At 43.3% G+C, this 24,791-nt stretch overlaps 1 protein-coding gene across 1 annotated transcript in view; it reads right to left on the reverse strand.

Moving 5' to 3' along the window:
* Nucleotides 1-24,791, reverse strand: part of NUP93 (nucleoporin 93) — a 106,411-nt gene that overhangs the window by 78,513 nt on the left and 3,107 nt on the right. The window contains exon 2 of the mRNA XM_055412714.2: nt 9,766-9,958. Coding sequence (XP_055268689.2) covers nt 9,766-9,944 — 179 coding nt within the window. The 5' untranslated portion in view covers nt 9,945-9,958. The remainder of the gene's footprint in view (nt 1-9,765; nt 9,959-24,791) is intronic.

The following is a 24,791-nucleotide window of genomic DNA, read 5'->3' on the forward strand; positions in this document are numbered from 1 at the left end:
TTAGCAGCAGCAGCAAAGTTTATTTCATCTACATTCCTACCCACTTTCCTCTCCCTACCACCCAGATTATTTCAAAAGAAATCCAAGATATTCCTCCAATTATTTAATAATTTTAAGATTTGTGTTTGAATAAAACACAAATTAGTTCTCTACTTGCAAATAACTGATACGCCTCCAAGTTGTCTTTTCATCTATATAGGCTGCCCCTGTCTCATTTTTTTTCTTACAATTGCTTTGTTTGGCGAGTCTAGTTCATTTGTCCGGTAGAGCAATGCTACTCAAACTTGAAATGTGCGTGTCAATCACCTGGGAAACTTGTTAATATGCAGATTCTGTTTCAGCAGGTCTGGGATACAGCATGAGCATTTCCATTTCTAAAAAGCTCACAGCTGATGCTTATGCTGTTGATCTATGGGCCACACTCAAAGTAGCAAGGATGTAGCTCCCCACATAACAGGTTTTACTGACTGCATCCCCATGATGTAATTTAACAGGGTCCTTTGGCCTCTCCTATCCAATTTCCTGTAAATTGAAAGTAAGTGCTGACAGTCGGATCAGATTCATGTGGCATTATTTTATTTTTTTGGTTTGATTACTTCAGACTTTTATCAAGAGGTATGTAATGTCTGATTACCTCTTTTTGGAATGTTACCAGACGCTGATGATCACTGCTGAGATTCATTAATTCCTTAGAGGTTGCAAAATGGTGGTATTCTATCTTTATTAGCTGGAATATTTCCCCTCAGAGATGCTCTTCATCAACTATGTGGTTACTCTGAATAATGAGTTGATTCTCTAGCATCCTCCAAAGGTGACTGATGAGTCTTGCTTTAGTATCATTATGAACTCATGAAATTTAAACATATTTGATGTGTTTCACTCCACTGCAGTTACTGTCTTTATCATGCTCAAAATCATCTCATCTTTGGCTGATAGAAGCCTTTTCAAGTTGGTTTCTGAGATCTTTTGACATGACTCAAGTGGACCTTCATAACTTCCTTGCCATCTGGTATAAGTTCATCTTACACAAACCTGGAATTGGTCAACTCTCCAAAGAGCCCCAGTTACTTTTTATTAAGAAATGCATTTTTAGAGAGCACTCTGGGCACTAGGAGTGCTCACTGCTACACTGTTCCTAAGCCTTCAACAGGCAGAGCTAGAAACAGAGTTTTCACTTTTGTTTCAGCTTCCTTAAGATAAATTACATCACGAGTTCATATTGACACTTTAAATTCAAAATTAAAAACCTACAGTTTTGGTTTAACCTCATAGATTTTCTATCTGAGTCTCCCTTCTCTTATACCAAAGTCCTAGTTCTCAACATCACCAGCCTAACTACCTACTTGCTTTATCCTACTCTATATACACAACAATCTCAAAACAACAGTATCAATCCCTCCACCAACAATATCATTATTGACGACTGATTAAGATATTACTTGGAAATGTTCCTCTCTGAATGGTTGTGTCAACTGAATGAGCATTTATTTTTCTTCTGTAGGAATTTCTTTTTTGCGATTTGTTTTACAATTATGCAAAATATTTAAACAATTCCAAAGTCCAAAAAAAAAGTCCCTGTCTTCTTCATCTTATTTTTTCCCTTTTCCTATAGGTAACCGTTTGTATTAATCACATCTTTTTAGTTTCTGTATTTGCTGCTTTGACATCTGGGGCCTTGATGACACTGGAGGGACTGCCTCTCCCAGGTTCGCTAATTCCTAGAGGCCTGCAAGCACATATAACATATGCATACTAATCAATCCAGAGCCCATACCTTAACCACTTCCTTCACTGGGACACTACCCTCTTCCCTAATCATCTCAGGGCTGGTACCAAACAACCAGAGACGGCGCTTTGACCCTAGAGCCCACTGAGGTGATTCAAACTAGCCAATCCTAAGCCTCCTCACCATGCCTCCTTACAGAAACCACGTGTTCCCCTTACTTCATTTGCCCCAACTGACCTCAGTGCTTCCTCAGTGGCCCTGCATGGCATGGTCTGCCCTCTGTTTCCGGAAAAATGTGAGTAGAAACTTCTTCCCTCATGACAGTCATATCCCTGTCTGCATGTCTTACCATATCTTATATAGGTACTTTCAAATACTTAAATACATTTGTGTTTTCTACTTCTTGAAAACAGTTTTACTGAGACATAATCCACATACTATTCAATCACCCATTGAAAACGTGTAATTCACAGATACATGTATGTATGACTGAATCACCTTTGCCGCACACCTGAAACCAGTAACATTGTTAATCAACTATAATATAAAGTAAAAATTAAAAAGAAATTTTAAAAAATCGCAGAATGTTGATATGATGGGTGATGGGTACCTGGGAGTTTATTATACTGTTTTCTCTACTCTTACAAATGTTTTAACATTTCCATAATAAAAGGGTTAAAAAGAAGGGAAATCTCAAAAAAAAAAAAAAAGTATAATTTAGTGGGTTTTAATATATTCACACATTTGTGCAACCAACACTACAATTAATTTTAGAATCTTTTCATTACCCAGAAAAGAAACTCCTTACCCAGAGCAGTCACTCCCTAGACCCCCTAATCTATCACTCCCTTGACAACCTCTAATCTACTGTTACTATGTATTTGCCTACTCTGGACATTGCATGTAAATGGTACTATACAGTATATAGTCTTTTGTGACTGACTTCTTTCACTTAGCATGTTTTTTCAAGGTTCATCCATGCTGGAGTATGTATTAACAGTTTATTCTTTTTTATTGCCAAATAGTATTCCATTATATGGATACACCACTTTCATTTATCAATTTATCAGTCGTTAGACATTTGGATTGTTTCCCCTTTTTGGCAACTACAAGTAATGCTGCTATGAACACTCATGTACAGGTTTCTGTGTGGACAACTGTTTTCGCTCCTGCTGGGTGTGCGCCTGGGGGTGGAACTGCTCATTTATATGGAAACCATATATTTAACCTTTTGAGGAACTGCTAGACGGTTTTGTAAACTCTGCACCACTTTACATTCCTACTGACAGTATATGAGGGTTTCAATATTTTCCACATTCTTTCCATTTGTTATTACCTGTCTTTTTGATTACAGCCATCCTAGCGAGGGTGAAGCGGTATCTTTCTGTGGTTTTGATCTGCAACTCCCTGATGGTTAGTGAATTGAACATCTTTTCATTTGTTTACTGGACATGAACAGATCTCCTTTGGAGAAATGCCTATTCAGATCTGCTAACCTTAAAATTGGGTTGTCTTTTGGTGCAGCCACTATGTAAAACAATAAGGAGGTTTCTCAAAAGAAAAAATGCTAAAAACAGAACTACCATATGATCCAGCTACTTCACTGGGGATATATACTTGGCAAAAATGAAAACACTAATTCAAAAAGATACATGTATCCAATGTTCATAGCCGCACAGTAGCCAAGATATGGAAGCAACTCAAGTGCTCACCCATAGATGATAAAGATGTGGTGTATATATATATATGTGTGTGTGTGTACAATGGACTATTACTCACTCATAAAAAAGAATGAAAATTTGCATTTGCAGCAACATGGATGGACTGAGAAAGCATCATACTTAGTGAAATTAGAAACAAATACTGTATGACATCACTTATATATGATATCTAAAAAATAATACAAATGTGATCTAAAAAATAATACAAATCAATGTACCTGCAAAACGGAAACAGACAGATACAGAAAACAAGCTAATGGTTACCAGAGAGGAGAGGGAAAGGGGGAGGAGCAAATCAGAGATATGGGATTAAGAGACACAAACCACTATACGTAAAATAGGTAAGGAACAAGGATACATTGCAGAGCACAGGGAATTCTAACCATTATCTTTTAACAACTTTCAATGGATGATAACCTGTAAAAATACTGAGTCACAATGCTGTGCATCTGAAACTAATACTGTGAATCAATACTACTGCAAAACAGAGCTGTCTTTTTATTATTGAGTTGTAAGAGATTTTAATATATTCTGGCTGTAAGTCCCTTATCCAATACATAACATACAAACATTTTCTCCCCACTCTGTGGGTTATTTTCTTCCCTGATAGTGTCCCTTAAATCACAAGAGCTTTTTAATTTTGATGAAGTTCACTTTATTTTTGATTCTGTCACTTGCGCTTTTGGTTTCATATCCAAAAAGGCTCTGTCTAACCTAAGGTCAGGAAGATTTATGCCTCTGTTTTCTTCCAAGAGTTTTAAAATTTTAAAGACAAATACTGTATGATTTCACTTATATGCAGAATCTCAAAACCAAATCAAGTGAACAAACATAACAAAACAGAAATAGACTCAGATTCAAAGAAAAGGTGGTTGCCAGAGGGGAGGGAGGGAGGAGGAACTAGTGAAATGCAGGGAGGGAGATCAAGAGGCACAAACTTCCAATTACAAAATAAACGCGTCACTGGAATGAAATGCGCAGAATGGGAAATACAGTCAATAATACTGTAATAACTTTGTATGGTGAGATGGTGACTAGACTTATTGTGATCATTCTGCAATGTAGAGAAATATCGAATCACTATGTTATATCTGGAATTAACAAAGTGCTCTAGGTCAATTATACTTCAATTAAAAAAAAAAGATTGCTGTGGCCATTCCAGGTTCCTTGAATTTCTACACAAATTTTAGGATCAATTTATAAATTGCTGTAAAAAAGCCACCTGGGATTCTGACAGGAATTGCATTTAATCCATAGATCAATTTGGGGAGTGTTATGTATGGATGTGAGAGTTGGACTGTGAAGAAAGCTGATCGCCGAAGAATTGATGCTTTTGAACTGTGGTGTTGGAGAAGACTCTTGAGAGTCCCTTGTACTGCAAGGAGATTCAACCAGTCCATTCTAAAGTAGATCAGTCCTGGGTGTTCATTGGAAGGACTGATGCTGAAGCTGAAACTGCAATACTTTGGCCACCTCATGCGACGAGTTGACTCACTGGAAAAGACTCTGATGCTGGGAAAGGTTGGGGGCGGGAGGAGAAGGGGACGACAGAGAATGAGATGGCTGGATGGCATCACCGATTCTGTGGACATGAGTTTGAGTGTACTCCGGGAGTTGGTGATGGACAGGGAGGCCTGGCATGCTGTGATTCATGGGGTAGTGGAGACTCGGACACGACTGAGCTGAACTGAACTGAACATGTTAATGAGATGAAGTTTTCCAATCCATGCATATGGACTTTCTTTCACCTGCTTTCTTAAATAATGGAGAAGGCAATGGCAACCCACTCCAGTACTCTTGCCTGGAAAATCCCGTGGACGGAGGAGCCTGGCAGGCTGCAGTCCATGGTGTCCCAGAGAGTAGGACACGACTGAGTGACTTCACTTTCACTTTTCACTTTCATGCATTGGAGAAGGAAATGGCAACCCACTCCAGTGTTCTTGCCTGGAGAATCCCAGGGACGGCGGAGCCTGGTGGGCTGCCACCTATGGGGTCGCACAGAGTCAGACATGACTGAAGCGACTTAGCAGCAGCAGCAGCAGTATACACGTTCCTCCACCTTTGCTGTTTATTTTACTTAGCAATATGGCCTGGAGACACTCCACACATAGTGTGTATTCTCATTCCTCTGTGCTACTGGAAAGCACTCTGCTATGCACATGCGCCACATTTATCCAACCAGTCCTGTATTGATGGACACTGGGATTGCTTCTAACTTTTGCTATTATAACCAATGCTGCAAAGAATATTCTTGTGCACACACCTTTTTGTACTTTTGCCAGTGTATCTTTGGGAGAGATCTCCAGAAGTGTGACTGCTGGGTCGGGTCAAGAGTAAATTCACTAGCTACTGCCAAATTCTGTCCCACCGGCACTCTATCCCCACCAGCGATATGTGAGAATGTATTCAGAGGCCAGTGATTTTAAGGCATACCAGGGTTGGAAACCTTGAAATTTAAAAATTAGCTATGAAAATTATGAGGAAAGTCATCGAGGTGGCTGGTGCCCGGAGGAAGCGTGCAGTTCATGGACTGTGCAGTGCATTTGCAGAAGCCCTGATTGGGGGGAGGTGGAGGGAAGGACCATGAAGGAGGCAGGGAATCTAGGGTAGGGATGATGTTACTAATACAAACAAAGGCTGTTTCACCTTCTCAGGGTGGAAAAATCCAAAGGTTCCCTGCCCCAATTTTTACAAGCCAGGGAGCCTCTCCTGAGCAGAAAGCCAGAGAAGCTGGAGTCAAACAGTCCAGTCCCAGGAGAATAGGAAAACAAAAGCTGTTCTCAGAAGAACGTCCAGAGGCCTGGGTTAGTCCTACCTGTCAGAAACTGACTGAAAATCCTGGACAGCTCACTTGTCCAAGCTTCCTTTTTCTCCTGCTAAAATGTGGAGGAAAGCCCCGCCTCTCTCACCTCTCAGGCCTGTGAAGACCAGTCTGGAGAATGCCCATGATAAGCCGTCGGGAACTGAAAATGCCTCACAAACATGAGGGATTCTCACTGCCCAAGCTGGGTTTGAGTTATGGTGTGACCACCTGCTATCCGACTCTTCAATATAAAAAGGAGACAGTCACACTTATTTCAAAGCGTCATTTTATTTCAAAGGAAAGTACATAATGCATGTAAAGTACTTGGCACAGCGTCTGACAAACAGTAAGTGCTTTAAAAGGTAGGTTAGTAGTATGAGCACAGAAAATGTTATAATATGCTGTTTAACTCTGGGCAAATAAAAATGCATAAATGTTTTGCCTGATCGTGAGGAAAACTGTGAAAGAACAAGCAAGTTAATGGCACTGATCACCTTGGAGGGTAAAGTTAGGCAGAGAGAGTGACTGCTGACTTTTCCTTTGTATCTGAGGTGGTTTGGCTTCTGAGCTGAATGGAAAAATTCAACGAGGCACCGCCCGTGGGAAAAGAGGGGGAGGTAACTGACGCTGTGTGCCCAGACTGGGGTTCACAGCGACTGCTAACACTCTTGTCTTAACTGTGCGGCGTGACAGCGGTATTCATCCACTGTACTGCTACTCACACCATGAGTCGGCAAACTTAACTCCGTAAGAGGCAGACAGTAAGTGCTTCAGGCTTTGCCGGCCATACCAGTCTGTCATTACTACTCAACTCGGCTACCGTAGCACAAAGGCGCACAGACAATACATAAACAAGCATGTGTGGCTGTGTTCCAATAAAACTTTAACAGGCAGCGGGTTGCATTTGGCTCTTGGGTCTTAGTCTGCCAAGCCCTGATTTATACCTTCATACACGTTATGCATATTCTTTTTTATGTGTGAAGAAATTTAACAATTTAAAAATATCACACACACATGCAAAAAAGCAATCAAATCTGTTCCCTAAAATGAAAAATCCAACATAGTCTATTTAAACAAATGCATTTCAACACAGAACAATTCAATCTTAAATCTACAATCCAATCTTAACTAAAATCTTGAAGACAGAAATTTCTTTCAAAATTTATTTCATCTAAGGAAATTTTCGCTATTCACTTCTTTCCTTTGCCCTCATCCCGTACTGAAATAGTCACATCACACTTTATGTCTCTGCCTATCACAGAGATGGAAAAATACCGTCATCAGCCCTTTGGTTTCTTTTTAAGCACCTGCCCCACCCTATACCTATTCTTTCAACGTACCAACTTCCTCCCCCCTAAAATGATGAATTTAAGGTAGAAAGAGATGAAGAAGAATGGAAATTTACAAGAAAGAGAACATGACTGATAATTGTTACCAAGAAAACATTTTCCCTTTTTGCTCTTAATAGGCTGTAAAGCTGATGCAATTAAATTATAACTATAGCAACTCAGCTGGCATCACAGTCCTTTTGCTCCAGCATCATCCTTTCACATAAGCAAAGCCTGCATGCTCGAGCCCCAGGGTAACTGCAGGCAGCCAGAAGCTGCAGCATCAGGAACCTGCAGGGAGGGCAAGTTAGTGGAAATGTCTGAAGGCTGGTTGGGGTGTTGGGCAATAGTGGAGGGGAGCAAGGATGGATAATAAAAAATCCCCACCAGGGTTCCCCTGATGTGCCTTTACCAATACCAACAGAAACAAGAAAACTCAGTATTTAAAAAAAATAAAATTCTGGGGAGGCCTACATAAGGGTTTCTACAACATCCTTACTGACTCAGCATGGCAGCCAAAACATTCAGATCCCAAGATGAGTTGAAAAAAGAAAATGTGGCTGTTATACTCATCCCGGTGACATTCACTATGTATCCAAAACAATGTCCCTACCTTAATACCGGCACTAAGGTCTTTCTCAAGTTTAAGAAATGAAGACTGAGCAGATGACTGACGATTCCCATGATGTATTTTCCATAGAGTCAGACACTTTCCAGACCCAGCAAGGTCACCAGTAACAACCCCTCTCCATACTCCCCTGACCCTTCCATCAGGGCTAAAGGAGCACACAACTCTGGAATCAACCTCACTGGTTTGAATCCTGACACTACTCGCCAGCTGTGTGATCCCAGAGTAACTTGCCCTCTCTGAGCCTTAGCTGCTCAACGTAATACAGGGGTCACAGTCCTACTATTTACTGTGAAAGTGGAAGTATTAGTCACTCAGTTGTGTCCGATTCTTTGTGACCCCAGGTCACAAAGACCTGGGGCCAGGCTCCTCTGTCCATGGAATTCTCCAGGCAAAAACACTGGAGTGGGTTGCCGTTTTATTGTGAGGACTAAGCAAAATCTTACTGATGTACAGTAAGTAATCAATAAACACATTTGTTATGGAAAGTGGCAAGATTTTTTTTCTGCCTCACTAAAGAATAAGTTCAGTCCTGGGTGTTCATTGGAAGGACTGATGCTAAAGCTGAAACTCCAATACTTAGGCCACCTCATGCGAAGAGATGACTCACTGGAAAAGACTCTGATTCTGGGAGGGGTTGGGGGTAGGCGGAGAAGCGGACAAGAGAGAATGAGATGGCTGGATGGCATCACCGACTCGATGGACATGAGTTTGAGTGAACTCGGGAGTTGGTGATGGACAGGGAGGCCTGGCGTGCTGTGATTCATGGGATTGCAAAGAGTCGGACACGACTGAGCGACTGAACTGAACTGAAAGAATAAGTTCCTTGAGGGCAAGGACCATGTCTAATTCATGGTTGTGGCCAAGAGATGGTCCAGGCCTGACACAGTGGGGATTCCAAACATATGTCTGTAGAATCAACAACCCAATGCGTGCTGTGTGGCAGCAGCAGCCACTGGTCAGACAGTCAATCTGCACTTTTCTACCGGCTCACCCACTTTCCTCTTCTACAATCAACTGGCAGGCAGTGCATTTCCAAGGTCTTTGAGAAGCAGCCTATGGGGTCACTGACAATAAGCAGACAGAATCACTACTCATGTGGATGGCTTCTCACCACTAACTGCTCATCAATTTCTTCCAAGTGCTCTTAAAAATGGTGCCCATCACTTTGTGCTCTCTGGCTTTAAAGGGAACACTTATCTGTGTGACCCACATTTACCAATATACTATGTGAACCATTTATGACCCAACAGTCAGTGAACCCAAGCAGGAAAATGACTGGGATGCGTCTGCATGGCAAAGCTCTACACCCTTTCTCACCTTGTCATCTCTGCTGTGATAGGGGCTCACAGTTTGGTCAGGCAGACAGGTTGGAAAAGCCAGGAAGGTGGGAGACAAAGCAGCGCTGCTGACCTGTTTATAAAACCTCTCTCGAATTCCTGAGGATCTGGCTTGTATCTGAACTTTACAGACTGCAGTCAAATTCAAGGCAGCAAATAAGAAACAGATCCTGCCCCCAAGCCCCCCAGTGCCAGTGCTCCCCCCGCAGCAGTACTCACGCCTTGACATCTGCTGTCTCCTGGGACGTGCGTGTGAGGGTACGGGAACGCAGACGCTCGCCCGCCTGCTGGATCTCCTGCAGGTTCCGTTCCACATGGGGAAGCTCTGAGATGCCCTCGGTCTCCGCGGCAAGCTGTTCAGCTTGCTGAAGGAGCTCACCAAACCCCTCAGTATCCATTGGGAACGCAGATCCTAGGTGGGGGAGAAGAAGAGACCCAAGTCAAGGGAAGGATAGGCTTCACACACTGCCTGAACCTGTCACAAGCTCAAAGAAACACTGGGACTTTTTGAAAACAGACAAGGAGACAGCTCCTCAACAAGCAGGGTTTGTTCCTGAATGTAGCCCAAGAACAACAGGTCTGACAGAGAAAATGAGTCAGACTGAGAAGAAATAGATCATTTATGTCCATATTGACAGCCCCAAGATTGACTTCTGTCACCAGAACAAAAGCAAAGATATTACGGCACAGACTAGAATTCCTGTCTCCCTCCACAGACTCAGAGCTGACAGGGGATGGAAGCCATGGTGGCAACCTCTGAGAGGCCCAGTGAACCCTCACCTGTGCCTCCCTCCTTCCGCCCATCTGAGACAGGAAAACGCCCCACCTGCAGAGGGCCAGGCAATTTATAAAATAAGGCCCTTATCCTATATATTCCCATCAACTCTGTGAGGATCCTGAGAAGACAGAGAAGCAACGTCAGTCCACAGAGCTCAGTCCTGTGCCCAGAACAGTCTCTGTGGCAACAAGGCAGAACTGAGGCCAGAAGACAGGCTTCTGACTGATCCCTGTTAGTCTCACACATCTGCTCCTTTGCTAACATAAAAGACAGTCTTTTAAAACTCATGTCCAAGTCTCCACTCATTGTTCTTTAGCTTCATCTCTGAGAGCAGAGATCCATCTCTGCTTGTTATATATGACATTCAGAATATTAGACTTGTTAAGACATCTACTACTTTCAGAAATACCACTGCAACTAATAATTATACAATAGCAGCTGGCTTCTAGATGATGAATATTATTAGTAAGATCACCTGTTTCTCCAACTGACTGAGAAAAGCGCTTTAGACAGTGTTGCTATTTAATGCACGCTGCACACTTATGACCTTCTATATACTGTATCATCCTAGTATAAGGTTCATGACCAAGGCGTTTTTAACTACTACCACTACTGAAATCAACAGAAGATAAATAGTATCAACATCACTTAAAAAAATTTCACTGCTAAAAGGTTAACAAAATTATTATTTATTAAAAAAGAACAAGTCTTTCAAAAGTAGCTTTTGTTGATTATAATTTTCCTCTTTGTTCCAAAGGCATGGCTTCTATTGTACTTTTGAAATCCCTTGGTCTAGAAGTGTAGTTACAATGTTAATGTAATATACAATTACATCTCAGCTATGAAGCTCAGGTTAATGTTAAAAGGGCATGGTTTCCACCATAGATCCACAGCAAAAGAATAAGGAGTTTTAAAAATGAACATTAAAGGATATTAACTTTAAAGGCAAGGGCACAAGGTTAAAACAAAAACAACTCAGCTGGAATAAACATGGAAACATTTCTACATTCTTTATGAAATGCCAAGCTGACTTTAATATTCAGATGAAAAGTTATGTATGCTATAACTCTTAAAGTTTCTAGATATTCGTGGTCTTTTTTTTTAATTAATGGAATCAGGCTGTAACTGGCCATCTCTACCTGTGGGAAAATGCAGATTACAGAGTAAGAGGTACTTTCTGGGACAGAAGAATAAAGAAACAGAATATTATTACACAATGGCTCCTGCCTGATGGAGAAATGTTTTTCCTTCAGAAACCTACAAGGCCAATGACATTCTATGAAGTGTCAGAAACATGGTCTCTCACCACAAAGAGGAAAGAAAAGAAACATGCTGCCTCTTCCCCCACAATTTTTTTACTCCAAGATAAAAATAATTTGTCAAACAGAGCCAAGGAGAAGGAAACGCTTTTTTTCCTTCATAAGGAAAATTTTGGAACTCCTTGAATAAAACACTGAATGAAACAAAACTTTATGTTTAAAAAAAAGCAGAGAGAAGAAAATACATCTAATATTTCACATAACATTTCCATGTCAGAGAAATTCAGACAAAGGAAATGCTCAACGTCTCAAATGACTTATCCATACAAAGACTCAAAGTGATGCATTTGAGGGTAAGCAGATGGGGAAACAGTGGAAACTGTGTCAGACTTTATTTTTTTGGGCTCCAAAATCACTGTGGATGCTGATTGCAGCCATGAAATTAAAAGACACTTACTCCTTGGAAGGAAAGTTATGACCAACCTAGATAATATATTAAAAAGCAGAGACATTACTTTGCCAACAAAGGTCCGTCTAGTCAAGGCTATGGTTTTTCCCGTGGTCATGTATGGATGTGAGAGTTGGACTGCGAAGAAAGCTGAGCGCCGAAGAATTGATGCTTTTGAACTGTGGTGTTGGAGAAGACTCTTGAGAGTCCCTTGGACTGCAAGGAGATCCAACCAGTCCATTCTAAAGGAGATCAATCCTGGGTGTTCATTGGAAGGACTGATGCTAAAGCTGAAACTCCAATACTTTGGCCACCTCATGCGAAGAGTTGACTCACTGGAAAAGACTCTGATGCTGGGAGGGATTGGGGGCGGGAGGAGACGGGGACGACAGAGAATGAGATGGCTGGATGGCATTACTGACTCGATGGACGTGAGTTTGAGTGAAGTCCGGATGGCATTACTGACTCGATGGACAGGGAGGCCTGGCGTGCTGTGATTTATGGGGTCGCAAAGAGTCGGACACGACTGAGCGACTGAACTGAACAAATGTAAAATAAAAGTCATGCTTTATTTCAATACGGTCCAATAAATATGATTTGTCAAAGTTAATGAAGTAGAATTATTCTGACCATAGTAAAATAAAGGCTAAATCTCTAAACAACATTCTAAACTTCAGTCAATTCAGTTCAGTCACTCATTCGTGTCCAACTCTTTGTGACCCCATGGACTGTAGCACGCCAAGCCTACCTGTCTATCACCAACTCCCAGAGCTTACTCAAACTCATGTCCATCAAGTCGATGATGCCATCCAACTATCTCATCCTCTGTCATCCCCTTCTCCTCCTACCTTCAATCTTTCCCAGCATCAGGGTCTTTCCAATGAGTCAGCTCTTCGCATCAGGTGGCCAAAGTATTGGAGTTTCAGCTTCAGCATCAGTCCTTCCAATGAATACTCAGGACTGATTTCTTTTAGGATTGACTGGTCTGATCTCCTCATAGTCCAAAGGACTCTCAAGAGTCTTCTCCAACACCACAGTTCACAAGCATCAATTCTTCGGTGCTCAGCTTTCTTTATGGTCCAACTGTCACATCCATACACGACTACTGGAAAAACCACAACTTTGACTAGACAGACCTTTGTTGGCAGAGTAATGTGTCTGCTTTTTAATATGCTATCTAGGTTGGTCATAGCTTTTCTTCCAAGAAGCAAGTGTGTTTTAATTTCCTGGCTGCAGTCACCATCTGCAGTGATTTTGGAGCCCCCCAAAATAAAATCTGCCACTGTTTCCCCATCTATTTGCCATGAAGTGATGGGACCAGATGCCATGATCTTAGTTTTCTGAATGTTGAGTTTTAGGCCAGCTTTTAAACTCTCCTCTTTCACTTTCATGAAGACGCTCTTAGTAGTTCTTCGCTTTCTGCCATCCTAAACTTAACATGCCCCAAACTGAGCTTTAACCTCTCATCTATGAAACCTGTTCCCTGGCCTCTCAGTGTGGAGACCCCAGCAGTCACTTGGGTCAAAATCCTTAAGCTTTCCCCAGTTCACATCCCACATGAGATAGGCCAACAAAGCCTTTCAATCTACGTTCAAAGTGTACCCAGGATCTACCTCTTCCCACCACCTTCCCCATCCAAGTCACTATCACCTCTTCCTGGCTCCCTGGCTTAAGCCCTTGTCTCCTACACTCTCAACCCGACAACTAGTGGTCCTTCAAAGGTCTGATCACATCCATCCTCTGTTTGAACCTCTTGTGTTAACACAGAGTGAAACTCAGTGAAGCAACCCACCTCTTCTTTCCTCCAAGACTCATCTCCAGCCCCGTCCCTCCTCCTTTCCTGCACTCCAATCATTCTGGGTCTCCGTGCTGCTCCCCTATGGGTCAAACACCTTCCTGTCCTTTTTCTGTACCCTAGCTCTCTCAACCGTGACCGTGCCCTTGATGCCAACATGGGCTTCCCTGGAGGCTCAGATGGTAAAGAATCGTCTGCAATGTGGGAGACCTTGGTTTGATCCCTTGGTTGGGAGGATCCCCTGGAGAAAGGAACGGCTGCAGTATTCACTGCAGTATTCTTGCCTGGAGAATCCCATGGAGAGAGGAACCTGACAGGCTACAGTCACAAAGAGTCAGACACAACAGAGCGACTTTCACTTCACTTCATTTCATAGGACAAAATATTTAAGAGTGCAGCCTGCAACCACCCTCAGCACTCCCCCATCTCCCTATGGTCTGTCACCCCAGTTAGAATGTAAACTGCACAAGGATGGCGATTTTTGCCTGTTCTGTTCACTGGGGTTCACCAAGGTCCCTAGAACAGTGCCTGGCACATAGTAGGTGCTCATCTGCTGAATGAATAGTGGGAGTTTTGTTCTTCCATTTATGGAGACTGTTTTTCTTGAAGTCTTCCTACACATTCTTGCCAAATCCACTGGCAAGCAGAGACCAGAGCAAAAACATTCCCTTCCGACTACCAACTGATACTTAACATTTCCGAGGCTGCACAGCATAAGGCAGTGACAGTATAAATGGCATGAATTCAGATCACACTTGGTCCAGACAAGTGCTTTCCCTCTAAATACCCAGACAAAAACCCAGTGGCATTTTAGAAGAAATAGCCCAGTTTTCAGGTGAACAAATTCCAAACTAAAAGAACAAATAATACACAGAATTGTGCTATACAACTTCAGAGTAGAAAATAAGCTTGTTCCATGTCTGTCTGAAAAAAGACAGTAATGTATATAATACTATATTTGGGAAAAACTGGATTTGTCCTGCATTATAACTAAACCAGTGGAAACCAATTTATCAAAAAATGCTATTACAGTTTCCAAGTCTACACTTTGATGCAGTCATCATCCTGTTTCATTAAATTAACCATGCATTTAAAAGTTTTAACAAATTTAAAGACAATTTTTAACCTTTCTGCAAGATTAAATATCAAATTAGCCACAAAATATAAGGGGTTAAACCAACCAACTATCAGTATCACTTGATCCAAGATATTGAAAGCTGATCAGGAAAATAACCTCACAAGCTTAGTCAACAGAGGGAACTCAAATGGGATGGGGAGGGGGGTTGTCAGGGTGAAGTCCAAGCTCTGCGCTGGGGAATTCTGGTCAGGACACACGCAGAGACTGGATGTCAGCTGCACCGGGGAAGCTATGGAGGAGGGAGCCACTCCACGGGAAGAAGCCACTGAGAACCCACACAAGTGGGCTGTGGCACAGCCAAGGCAGCAAAACGGGCTGGATGGGAAAAGACCAGCAAGGACAGCTCACAGCACTGGGGCCCCTCTCTGTCAGTACGACTCTGCCTGACTGCGAGGGGCCCCTGGAAACACTGAAAGGTGCTTCAGAGAGCACAGCAGGGTACGAGGGCTCTGAGCAACAACCTGCTCTCTGTGCCTCTGGGAAGAAGTCCTCCAATGACCTCCTCAAACACCTCCGTTCTGTTCCGTTCCGTTCAGTCGCTCAGTCGTGTCCGACTCTTTGCGACCCCGTGGACTGTAGCCTACCAGGCTTCTCCGTCCATGGGATTCTCCAGGCAAGAATACTGGAGTGGGTTACCATTTCCTTCTCCAGGGGATCTTCCCGACCCAGGGATCGAGCCCGGGTCTCCCGCATTGGGGGCAGACGCGTTAACCTCTGAGCCACCAGGGAAGCCCCTCAAACACCTGGTGAAGCTTAAAATGAAGGGCAAACTTATCACTGCTGTCAGAAGATAAGACTGGTTACCCTTTGGTGGGGGGGGCGGGGGAGGGAGAAAGGAGGCTTCTGGGGATTGGTAATTTTCTTACACTTGGTGCTGCTTAACAGTGTGTTCAATGTGAGCAAGACTCATCGTTTACGCGCATTTCTGATTGTGCATCACACTTGAGTAAAAAGTTCCCCTCCAAAACAAGCACTGGTGAATGCTTCTTAAGTGGAGGTTCCCCAGTTCAACCTCTTCACCACACCTAGAGGATGCTGAGAAAATTAACTAGAGGAAAAAATTAAAGCCTGCCGCTTTAGAGAGACAGCTCCTATTTAGAGCTAAAGCCAAGGACGGGGCAGATTTCCATTTCCTCAAATTAGTTAGCATTCACCTGTCCTTCAGTGTCCAAAAAAATGCCCCTTCTACGGACATAAACATTCTCAACAAAGAGAAAAAAAAAATCTCCAAATTGCATATAGGATGAAATGAACTTAAAAAAAAAAAGGGTAAAGCAAAAATGCATCAAATAATTTTGGTCTACTTGCTATTAACGTGTCTTAATTATGAAAAATATGGTCATTTCCACATAATATAACCATATTAAATATTTAATCAAGTCAGAAAAGAGTAGTGTAGTATAATAAATACATTTGGTCTTTGTCCCCAAGTTCCTGGCACAAAGCTTCTATAACCCCTGGAATGTCCTGAAGTTCTGAGTCTTCCGTAACTCACAAAGAACCCTTTTAAGCACATTGAATTTATGCAAATGAGGTAACCTGGAGGTGCTATGCTAGATGGCCTCAGGATGGGGCCGGTCACCAGGAAGACCAAGTGATTAGAAGGCTGGAACTTTCGGCCCTACCTACAAACCTCTGGCAAGGGGAAGCGAGGGTTGCAGATTAAGCTCTATAGAAACTCCTGAACAATGAGATTTGCTGAGTTTCTGGGTTGGTGAATCACCTACATGCTGGGATAATGGTTCCAGGGGAACAGGAATGGTACCCAGGTTCCACAGAGACAAAAGTTCCTGGGCTAAAGACTCATTTGGACCCCATCTTATGTACCTCTACACCTGGCCATACATCCTTCATAACAAACTGGTGAGCGTTAAATAAATGTTTCTCTGATTTCTGTGAACTGCTCTAGTGAACTAATTAAACCTGGAGGTGGGGGTGGCAGATACAAGAGCCTCTGACCTGTAGCCAGGTGGTCATAACTACAGGTAACAATCTAGGAAAGATTAAGGGTAGGAGGAGAAGGGAGTGACAGAGGATGAGATGGTGGGATGGCATCACCAACTCAATGGATCTGAGTTTGAGCAAACTTGGGGGAGACTGGGAAGCCTGGTGTGCTGTAGTGCATAGGGTCGCTAAGAGTCGGACATGATTTAGCAACAACCCTTGCAACTACTCAACTCCACTTTAAAGCAGTTAACAAGTAAATAAGTATGGAGGCCCTCTAATAAAACTTTAATCACGGCCACTTGAATATGAATTTTATAAAATTTTCACATGTCATGAAACAGTCTTTAGATTTTTTTCCCCAAAATGACTTAAAGACATAAAAAATAGAAACTCTTCTCAGTTTCTTCGGCCCACAGCTAGAAGTTTGCCAGCCCCTAGTTTGCTGAGGATATCTGAGCTAGACCTGATAAGTGCTTACTAGCCTGCTTCAGTGTCCTGCCAAACCTACCCTCACTATGCATTAGCAGTGAAAATACTTATATAGAGACTGAGTGACACAAGCATCCTGTTGTCATTCCCCTTCCCTCTTTAAGCTGTTCATTTGGAGAGTACATCTGGGAGAAGAAATCTGTTTTGTAAATGATGAAGTCTGTCCAGTAAAGACACAGAGAATGTGTTCTGACCTACCGCATAGAATGCCAGAGGGAACTCACTGCCCTGTTCAGGTATGCTGCAATATACTGAACAACCCAAGTGAATTTTTCCTTTTCCTTATCACCCACAATCCAAACAGCCTAGCTATCCAAGAAACACCAAGGGTTGAGAAAGAGATGAAAGGATAAAGACAAGGCCATCCATTTTTTCTTCAGCGTTAAAGGACTCTCAATTCACTGAGGTGCATGGGGAAATGATACCAGCTACCTTCCCTGCAGAATGTCAAACTACTCAAACAATACTTTATTACCACTCACTGTGGAATTCTAATTTTACCATATACCCAAATATTATCTCTTTCAACTACAAAGATCCTGCATCTAATAAACGCACATTGAGCACTGCTATACATTTTCTGGATGTTGTCAGAGGGGGATTTCATATACATGAGGGGGAATAACTGGTGCTTTTTTTTTTTTTTTATAAAAAAAGTTTATACCTTTTTTCTTTAAAATATACAATAACAATGTTATTACTTCTTTCAATTATTTTTAAAAGTTTTGACAGTAATAAAAAATATTTTAAAAGAAATGGGTAAACAGGAGAAGACTGAACTTTGAGCCCACACACCTGGTTCAAATCTAGAAGGTTCACTTACTAGTTGAAGGTGGGTTGACCTACCCTGGGATAGAATCCCAATCTCTCCCACAATTTCCTCATCTCTAAAGGGAAGAGGACAATGCCCCTATTTCAAGGAGCTGATGACACACAGGAAGTATTTTTATTAACTCTTGTGATTTACATCATCATAAAAAGGTATTTTAGCTTCTTTCCAAAGTGGCCAATTTGGCAATATTTTGTCAATTGTAAACATCTCTGCTTCAAAAAAACCTAGTAAATATATGATACTAAATTATGACTTATTTAACCACAGCTTCATATCATTCAGTAAGAACTTCTGGGAGACAGCCACAATTTTTACACGTACAATTTTTAAATTCCCCACTATCAAATATGGTTTTAATTATAAATCCAAATTTCCACAATGAAAGTGTGACTCAAATGAAATTTAGCATTGAATCTGAAGCGGAAATCTTGCCCTCAAACCTTCTTATTAATTAGACTGTAGTAGGATTAAAACATAAGAACAGTGTTCAACGTTCAACACCAAGATTAATGAGGAAAGGCTCACAGGAAGTGTCAAAAGTTGAAGACTGGCTCTGTTCTCCACTTTTCTTCCGAACATATAAAACTACGGCTAAATGACAATAGCATTCCACTTTATGCTGTGTCTGTCAGCTGCCAATCACAACAATAACCAAAAGAAAATTACACCCTAGAAGATACTATTGTTTCAGACACCTCTAGAAGACTAGGAAAAAAATGATTTTAAAAAAATGTTTTCAGATAACTTTTTATAGTCTTGTGAAACTGAGTAAAAGAGTTAGACCTAATCATTATTCAGAAGGTAGACATTGCAGAAAATAAAGAACTAAAATAAGTTACCCTAGACAGAAGAGACGGAGAAGGCAATGGCAAGCCACTCCAGTACTCTTGCCTAGAAAATCCCATGGATGGAGGAGCCTGGTAGGCTGCAGTCCCTGGGGTCACTAAGGGTCGGACACAACTGAGCGACTTCACTTTCACTTTTCACTTTCACACATTGGAGAGGGAAATGGCAGCCCACTCCAGTGTTCTTGCCTGGAGAATCCCAGGGACGGGGGAGCCTGGTGGGCTTCCGTCTATGGGGTCACACAGAGTTGGACACGACTGAAGTGACTTAGCAGCAGCAGACAGAAGAGAAATTAAAGACCTGGTGATTCAGTATAAGTATGGGCCTGGATGACTCAGTCAGGAGTGTGTAGTGTCAGCTTTCCTGATACATAAAATAACACTTGTATGATTTCTTTTTTTTTTAATTTACAAAGTTATGTTTATTATTTATCATCTGTCTCACTCCACATACCCAGTTTAAATAAAAGTCATCAGGGTAGGGATCTAGGTTTTGTTCACTAATATATTCCAAGCTCCAAATGCCATGACAGGCACTCAGTAAACATCTCTAAAATTCCCATATCTTATGTTCAGTTCAGTTCAATTTAGTCGCTCAGTCGTGTCCGATTCTGCAACCCCACGGACTGCAGCACACCAGGCTTCCCTGTCCATCACCAACTCCCAGAACTTGCTCAAACTCATGTCCATCAAGTTGGTGATGCCATCCAACCATCTCATCTTCTGTCATCCCCTTCTCCTCCTGCCTTCCATCTTTCCCAGCATCAGAGTCTTTTCCAATGAGTCAGTTCTTCCCATCAGGTGGCCAAAGTACTGGAGTTTCAGCTTCAGCATCAGTCCTTCCAATGAATATTCAGGACTGACTTCCTTTAGGATTGACTGGTTTGATATCCCTGTAGTCCAAAGGACTTTCAAGAGTCTTCTTTAACAACACAGGTCAAAAGCATCAATCCTTCACTCAACTTCCTTTATAGACCAACTCTCACATCCATACATGACTACTGGAAAAACCATAGCTTTGATTAGACAGACCTTTGTCGCAAGGCAAAGTAATGTCTCTGATTTTTAATAGGTTGTCTAGGTTGGTCATAGCTTTTCTTCCAAGGAGCAATATCTTTTAATTTCATGGCTGCAGTCACCATTTGCAGTGATTTTGGAGCCCCAAAAAATAGTCTCTTACTGTTTCCATTGCTTCCCCATCTCCTTGCCATGAAATGATGGGACCGGATGCCATGATCTTAGTTTTCTGAATGTTGACTTTTAAGCCAACTTTTTCACTCTCCTCTTTGACTTTCATCAAGAGGCTCTTTAGTTCTTCGCTTTCTGCCATAAGGGTGGTGTCATCTGCATATCTGAGGTTATTGATATTTCTCCCAGCAATCTTGATTCCAGCTTGTGCTTCATCCAGACCAGCGTTTCTCATGATGTACTCCGGCCTTGAGGCTGGGGCTGCTCCCACCGCCGCCGCCGCTGCTGCTGGAGGCGGCGGCCGCGGCTCGGGGTTCTTAAGCCCAGGCGGGGGCGGGAGGCGGCGCGGCGGCGGCGCTGGAGGGGGCGGCGGGGGGCGCGTCGGCGAAGCCGGGGGGCGCGTAGCTCCTGTCCATCGCGGGGGCAGAGGCGGGCGGGCGCGCTGCGGTGGGGGCTCCGCGAGGGCCCAGTGAGAGGGGGCGGGAGGGGGCGGGGGAGGAAGAGGCGGCAGCGGCGGAGGGAGCTGCCCCCTCACAGGGCCGCGGGCGAGCAGGCGGAGGGCGTGCTGGCCGCGCTGGCCGCGCTGGCCTGGCCGAGCCGGGGGAAGCCGCGCCGCACTGCGCCGCGAGGCCCCAGCTGGGCGTCAGGGCCGTATAATTTCATCTCAAGGAGCAAAGAGAAGCAGAAACCAAGTATCCACACAGACCACTTCCTGACAAACTCTCACAGTGGAAGGCCTGGGGTAGAATGTAGACCCCATCCTGGCTTTGCCCCACATCAGCCCTCTGACCCTGGGATCTGCCCTGCCTCATCTCTGGATTCCAGCTTCACCACCAGTGAGATGAAGGGGTTGGCTCAGGTGATTTCTAAGGTCCTGCCCACCATGAAGAATCTACAGATGTGGGATATTTTAATTGTCTCTAAACTCAACAGAGGATGAGATGGTTGGATGGCGTCCCTGACTTGATGGACATGAGTTTGAGCAAGCTCCAGGAGTTGGTGATGGACAGGGAAGCCTGGTGTGCTGCAGTTCATGGGGCTGCAAAGAGTAGGACATGCCTGAGCAACTGAACTGACTGAAACCCAATGAATGTGTCCTCGGAAGGAGCAGTCCCAACTCAGTGCTGATGAAAAGTATCTGTATGTAGAATCTTGGGAACATAAACCAGGGCAGATCACCAAGTTTACCCCAAAAAGGCTTTGGCTCTCCTCTCTAAACTAAGGGTTCTCAGCTGGGGGTGGCTTTGCCCCCTGGGGAGCTCTGGCACTATCAAGAGGCTTTTCTGGTTGTCACAATTGAGAAAGACCACCTGTCACTGACGTTTAGATGGCTGAGGCCAGGGGTGATGCTAAACATCCTACAATGCACAGCACAGCTTCCACAACAAAGAATTATTCAACCTAAAATATCAACAGTGTCAAGGCTGAGAAACCTTGCAGGAAACTAAGGAAGGCTTCCTGTCCTGAGGGCCACGACACCAGCATTAAAGGCACCAGGAACCTCTGGAAATATACGCACGCATCTTTAAAAAATACACAAGAAAAGCACTACAGCTGTTGCCAGATTCTAACAAAAGTCTGAGTCCCCTTCCCACTCCACCCCAAATAATCCTAAAACACTGTATAATTCAGAATTACACCATTTGGGTTTTTCATGGTGGTATATTCGTACCTCAGCATATCATCTAGCACTGGAAAAGATCAAACCACAGCTACATGGAACAACGGATAAAAGGAACTACAGCAGCAACACAAAAAGGACATATTTCATGATTCCATTTCCATGGATTTTAAGAACAGAAAAAGCTAATCTATGGTGCTAGAAATCAGAACACTGGTTATGCAGTGGGGGGGGGGGGGTTAAGGGGAACAGGGCATGACTGGAGGAAGGACAACAGAACCCTCCTGTCACCGCAGACTGAAACGTGTCCCTCCAAAAGTCACTGTGAAAGTCACCCAGTCGTGTCCGACCCTGCAACAACCATGGGCCACGGAATTCTCCAGGCCAGAATACTGGAGTGGGTAGCCCTTCCCTTCTGCAGGGGACCTTCCCAACCCAGGGATTGAATTCAGGTCTCCCGCATTGCAGGTGGATTCTTTACCAACTGAGCCATCAGGGAAGCCCATAAAAATCATTATGCTGAAGTCCTAACGTGAAAATATCTCGAGAAGTGGTCTCTGGGAGGTAATTAGGTTTAGATGAGGTCATGAAGAGGGTGTCCTCAGGATGGAACTAGTACACTATTAAGAAGAGAAACCAGAGCTGCTTCCTCTATCTCCCATCCCCACTCCACACACACATTCACCCAGGAAAGTACACGTGAGCACACTTGGGGTGGTGGCCACCTACGAGCCAGGAAGAGAGAGGGCCCTCACCAGAACCCACCATGTGGCACCCCAGTCTCAGATTTCCAGCCTCCAGAGCTGTGGAAAAACAAACTTCTGTTGCTTACACCACTCAGGCCATGGTAGTTTATATGGCAGCCCAGGCGAAGACATCAGGATATTGGAAATACTGTATATTTCAAAATGGGTAGTGGTCACAAGATTGAATAACTATGTAAAAGTTCATAAGCTATACTAAATATATATTAAGTGTATATACATATAATATATATATATATTAAGGCTTGTTCACAGATAGTATTTAGAAGACATAGCAAGAAACTTAGCATTACCTTGAGAAAGAGAGCAAAGCTGAGATTCGGTAATGTGAATTCCTTTTCATAAGTGAATGTGGCCCTTTCTGATTGTTAATAACTTGTCCATCTGAAAACTGCTCCCAACTCCCTGTCTCAGTGTTTGTCTCATCACCGCCCCTGCATCCTCGATGGCAACGAATGTCAAATCCACACCCCCACCCTGCTTCCTGCACTCACACTCCAACCCAGGAGCTTTGAGGCACTGCCTGTGCACCTCCACTCAACCCCGTAACTGTCACACCCTGCACGTCTCCAAATACAGTTATTCAGCACCGCCGCCACCAGCCTTCCCAAACCCCTCCACCTTCACCCTGGCTGCGCGCTCAGGTTCTAACTCATCCTTCTCCTTGCATCAGTGCATGGACTGTTTATTTATAGGTATTCTTCACTCTCCAGACTCAGAAACCAAAACAGATGCAGATACACTTTTGAGAGACAGCAGGGAGGTATTCCTCATTATCCAAACTATTGCTACTCCCTAACAAAACCTCAGGAAACCAGTACTACAGATTTAGATGACATGACATCCCTCCAAATCCCTCATTACCTAAACAGATTAGACAGTAAGGGATACTACATTTTTACAGTGTCTTCTGTTGCTTTTTTCTTTTGCCAGCTTTACTGAGATGTAACTGACACATCACATTGTATCATTTCAAGGCACACAATGTGATAATGTGATAGACATACATACTGTGAGATCATTACCACAAGAAGGCTAGTCTAACTGTTGCTTCCATCTTCATCACCATCACTCTTCACCAGACTTCCTGCCCTTTAAGCCCAAGTTCTTGCTGGATGCCAGTTCCAGCCCCTCCCAATGCTTTTCACTTGCTCACCACGACCATGTCCATCATCTTCCCTCTGTTGCTCCTGCACAAAAGCCCTCAATACATCCCACTCATGGGATCCAGATAAGGCACTGTTTTTGCAGAAACCCTGTGGATGAGCAGCGTGATCCACTCTGTCTCTGACCATCTTCACCCACTCCCTGCTCTGCACTCGTGCCCCATTTTTCACAGCCAGGAACATCTACTCAGCTTCCACCACTCCCAGACCCAGCTAGGAACTGTGCCCTCTAACTGGGTGACTCTGGGTAGTTAACCACCGCTTCTGTGCCTCGCCTATGAAGTGGAAACATAGTTGTACCTTCCTCATCTGCCACACAATAACCACTCAAACATCAGCTACCGTTACCACCAATTCAAGTACTATCTACCAAACGGTGTTCCTCCACACCAGTCCCACAGGAATCTCCCCTCATCTAAATCCCTCTCGTTCTCCATTTATCTATTTGCCGTGCGTGTTTCTATGTGGCCAATAGTCTGTTCTGTGCTCCACAGGGTTTCTGTAGCCTCCTTATTTCCCTCTGGAGCTTTCACAGAGCTACTTTTCATCAACATCTAGTTGTTTATTTGTTTCTATGGGAGGACAGGCATTAGGACCTGTTAGTCCACCACCCTGCTAACTTCATTCTCATTTGCCTTGTTATTGTCTATTAATATCTAGATTCCTTCTCTCCCAAACAGCTTAAAATTTAAAGTAGTCTGGAGCTTTACCTATTAAAAAAAAAAAAAGCCTTTAACTACAATTCCCACCAGTGGCCAGATGGCTACAGACCTCTCTGAATCCGTTCACATGTGTGTGCGGGCATCCAATAGAAACACACACACACACTCTTCAACAGGCAATATCAGGAAGTTTAATGTTGCCTTTCCCCAGGAAGTCAATCCAAGGACCTCAGCGGTCTATCTGGGCCCAGGCAAGGAGCCTCATCTGTCAACACAAAGGTGACTTCCATATCTCTATGTCTAGCCGAGCTCT

The sequence above is a fragment of the Moschus berezovskii genome, chromosome 22 (genome assembly GCF_049115385.1).
Source record: "Moschus berezovskii isolate FMDL1 chromosome 22, NW_MosBer_1.0, whole genome shotgun sequence".
NCBI classification, from domain to species: domain Eukaryota; kingdom Metazoa; phylum Chordata; class Mammalia; order Artiodactyla; family Moschidae; genus Moschus; species Moschus berezovskii.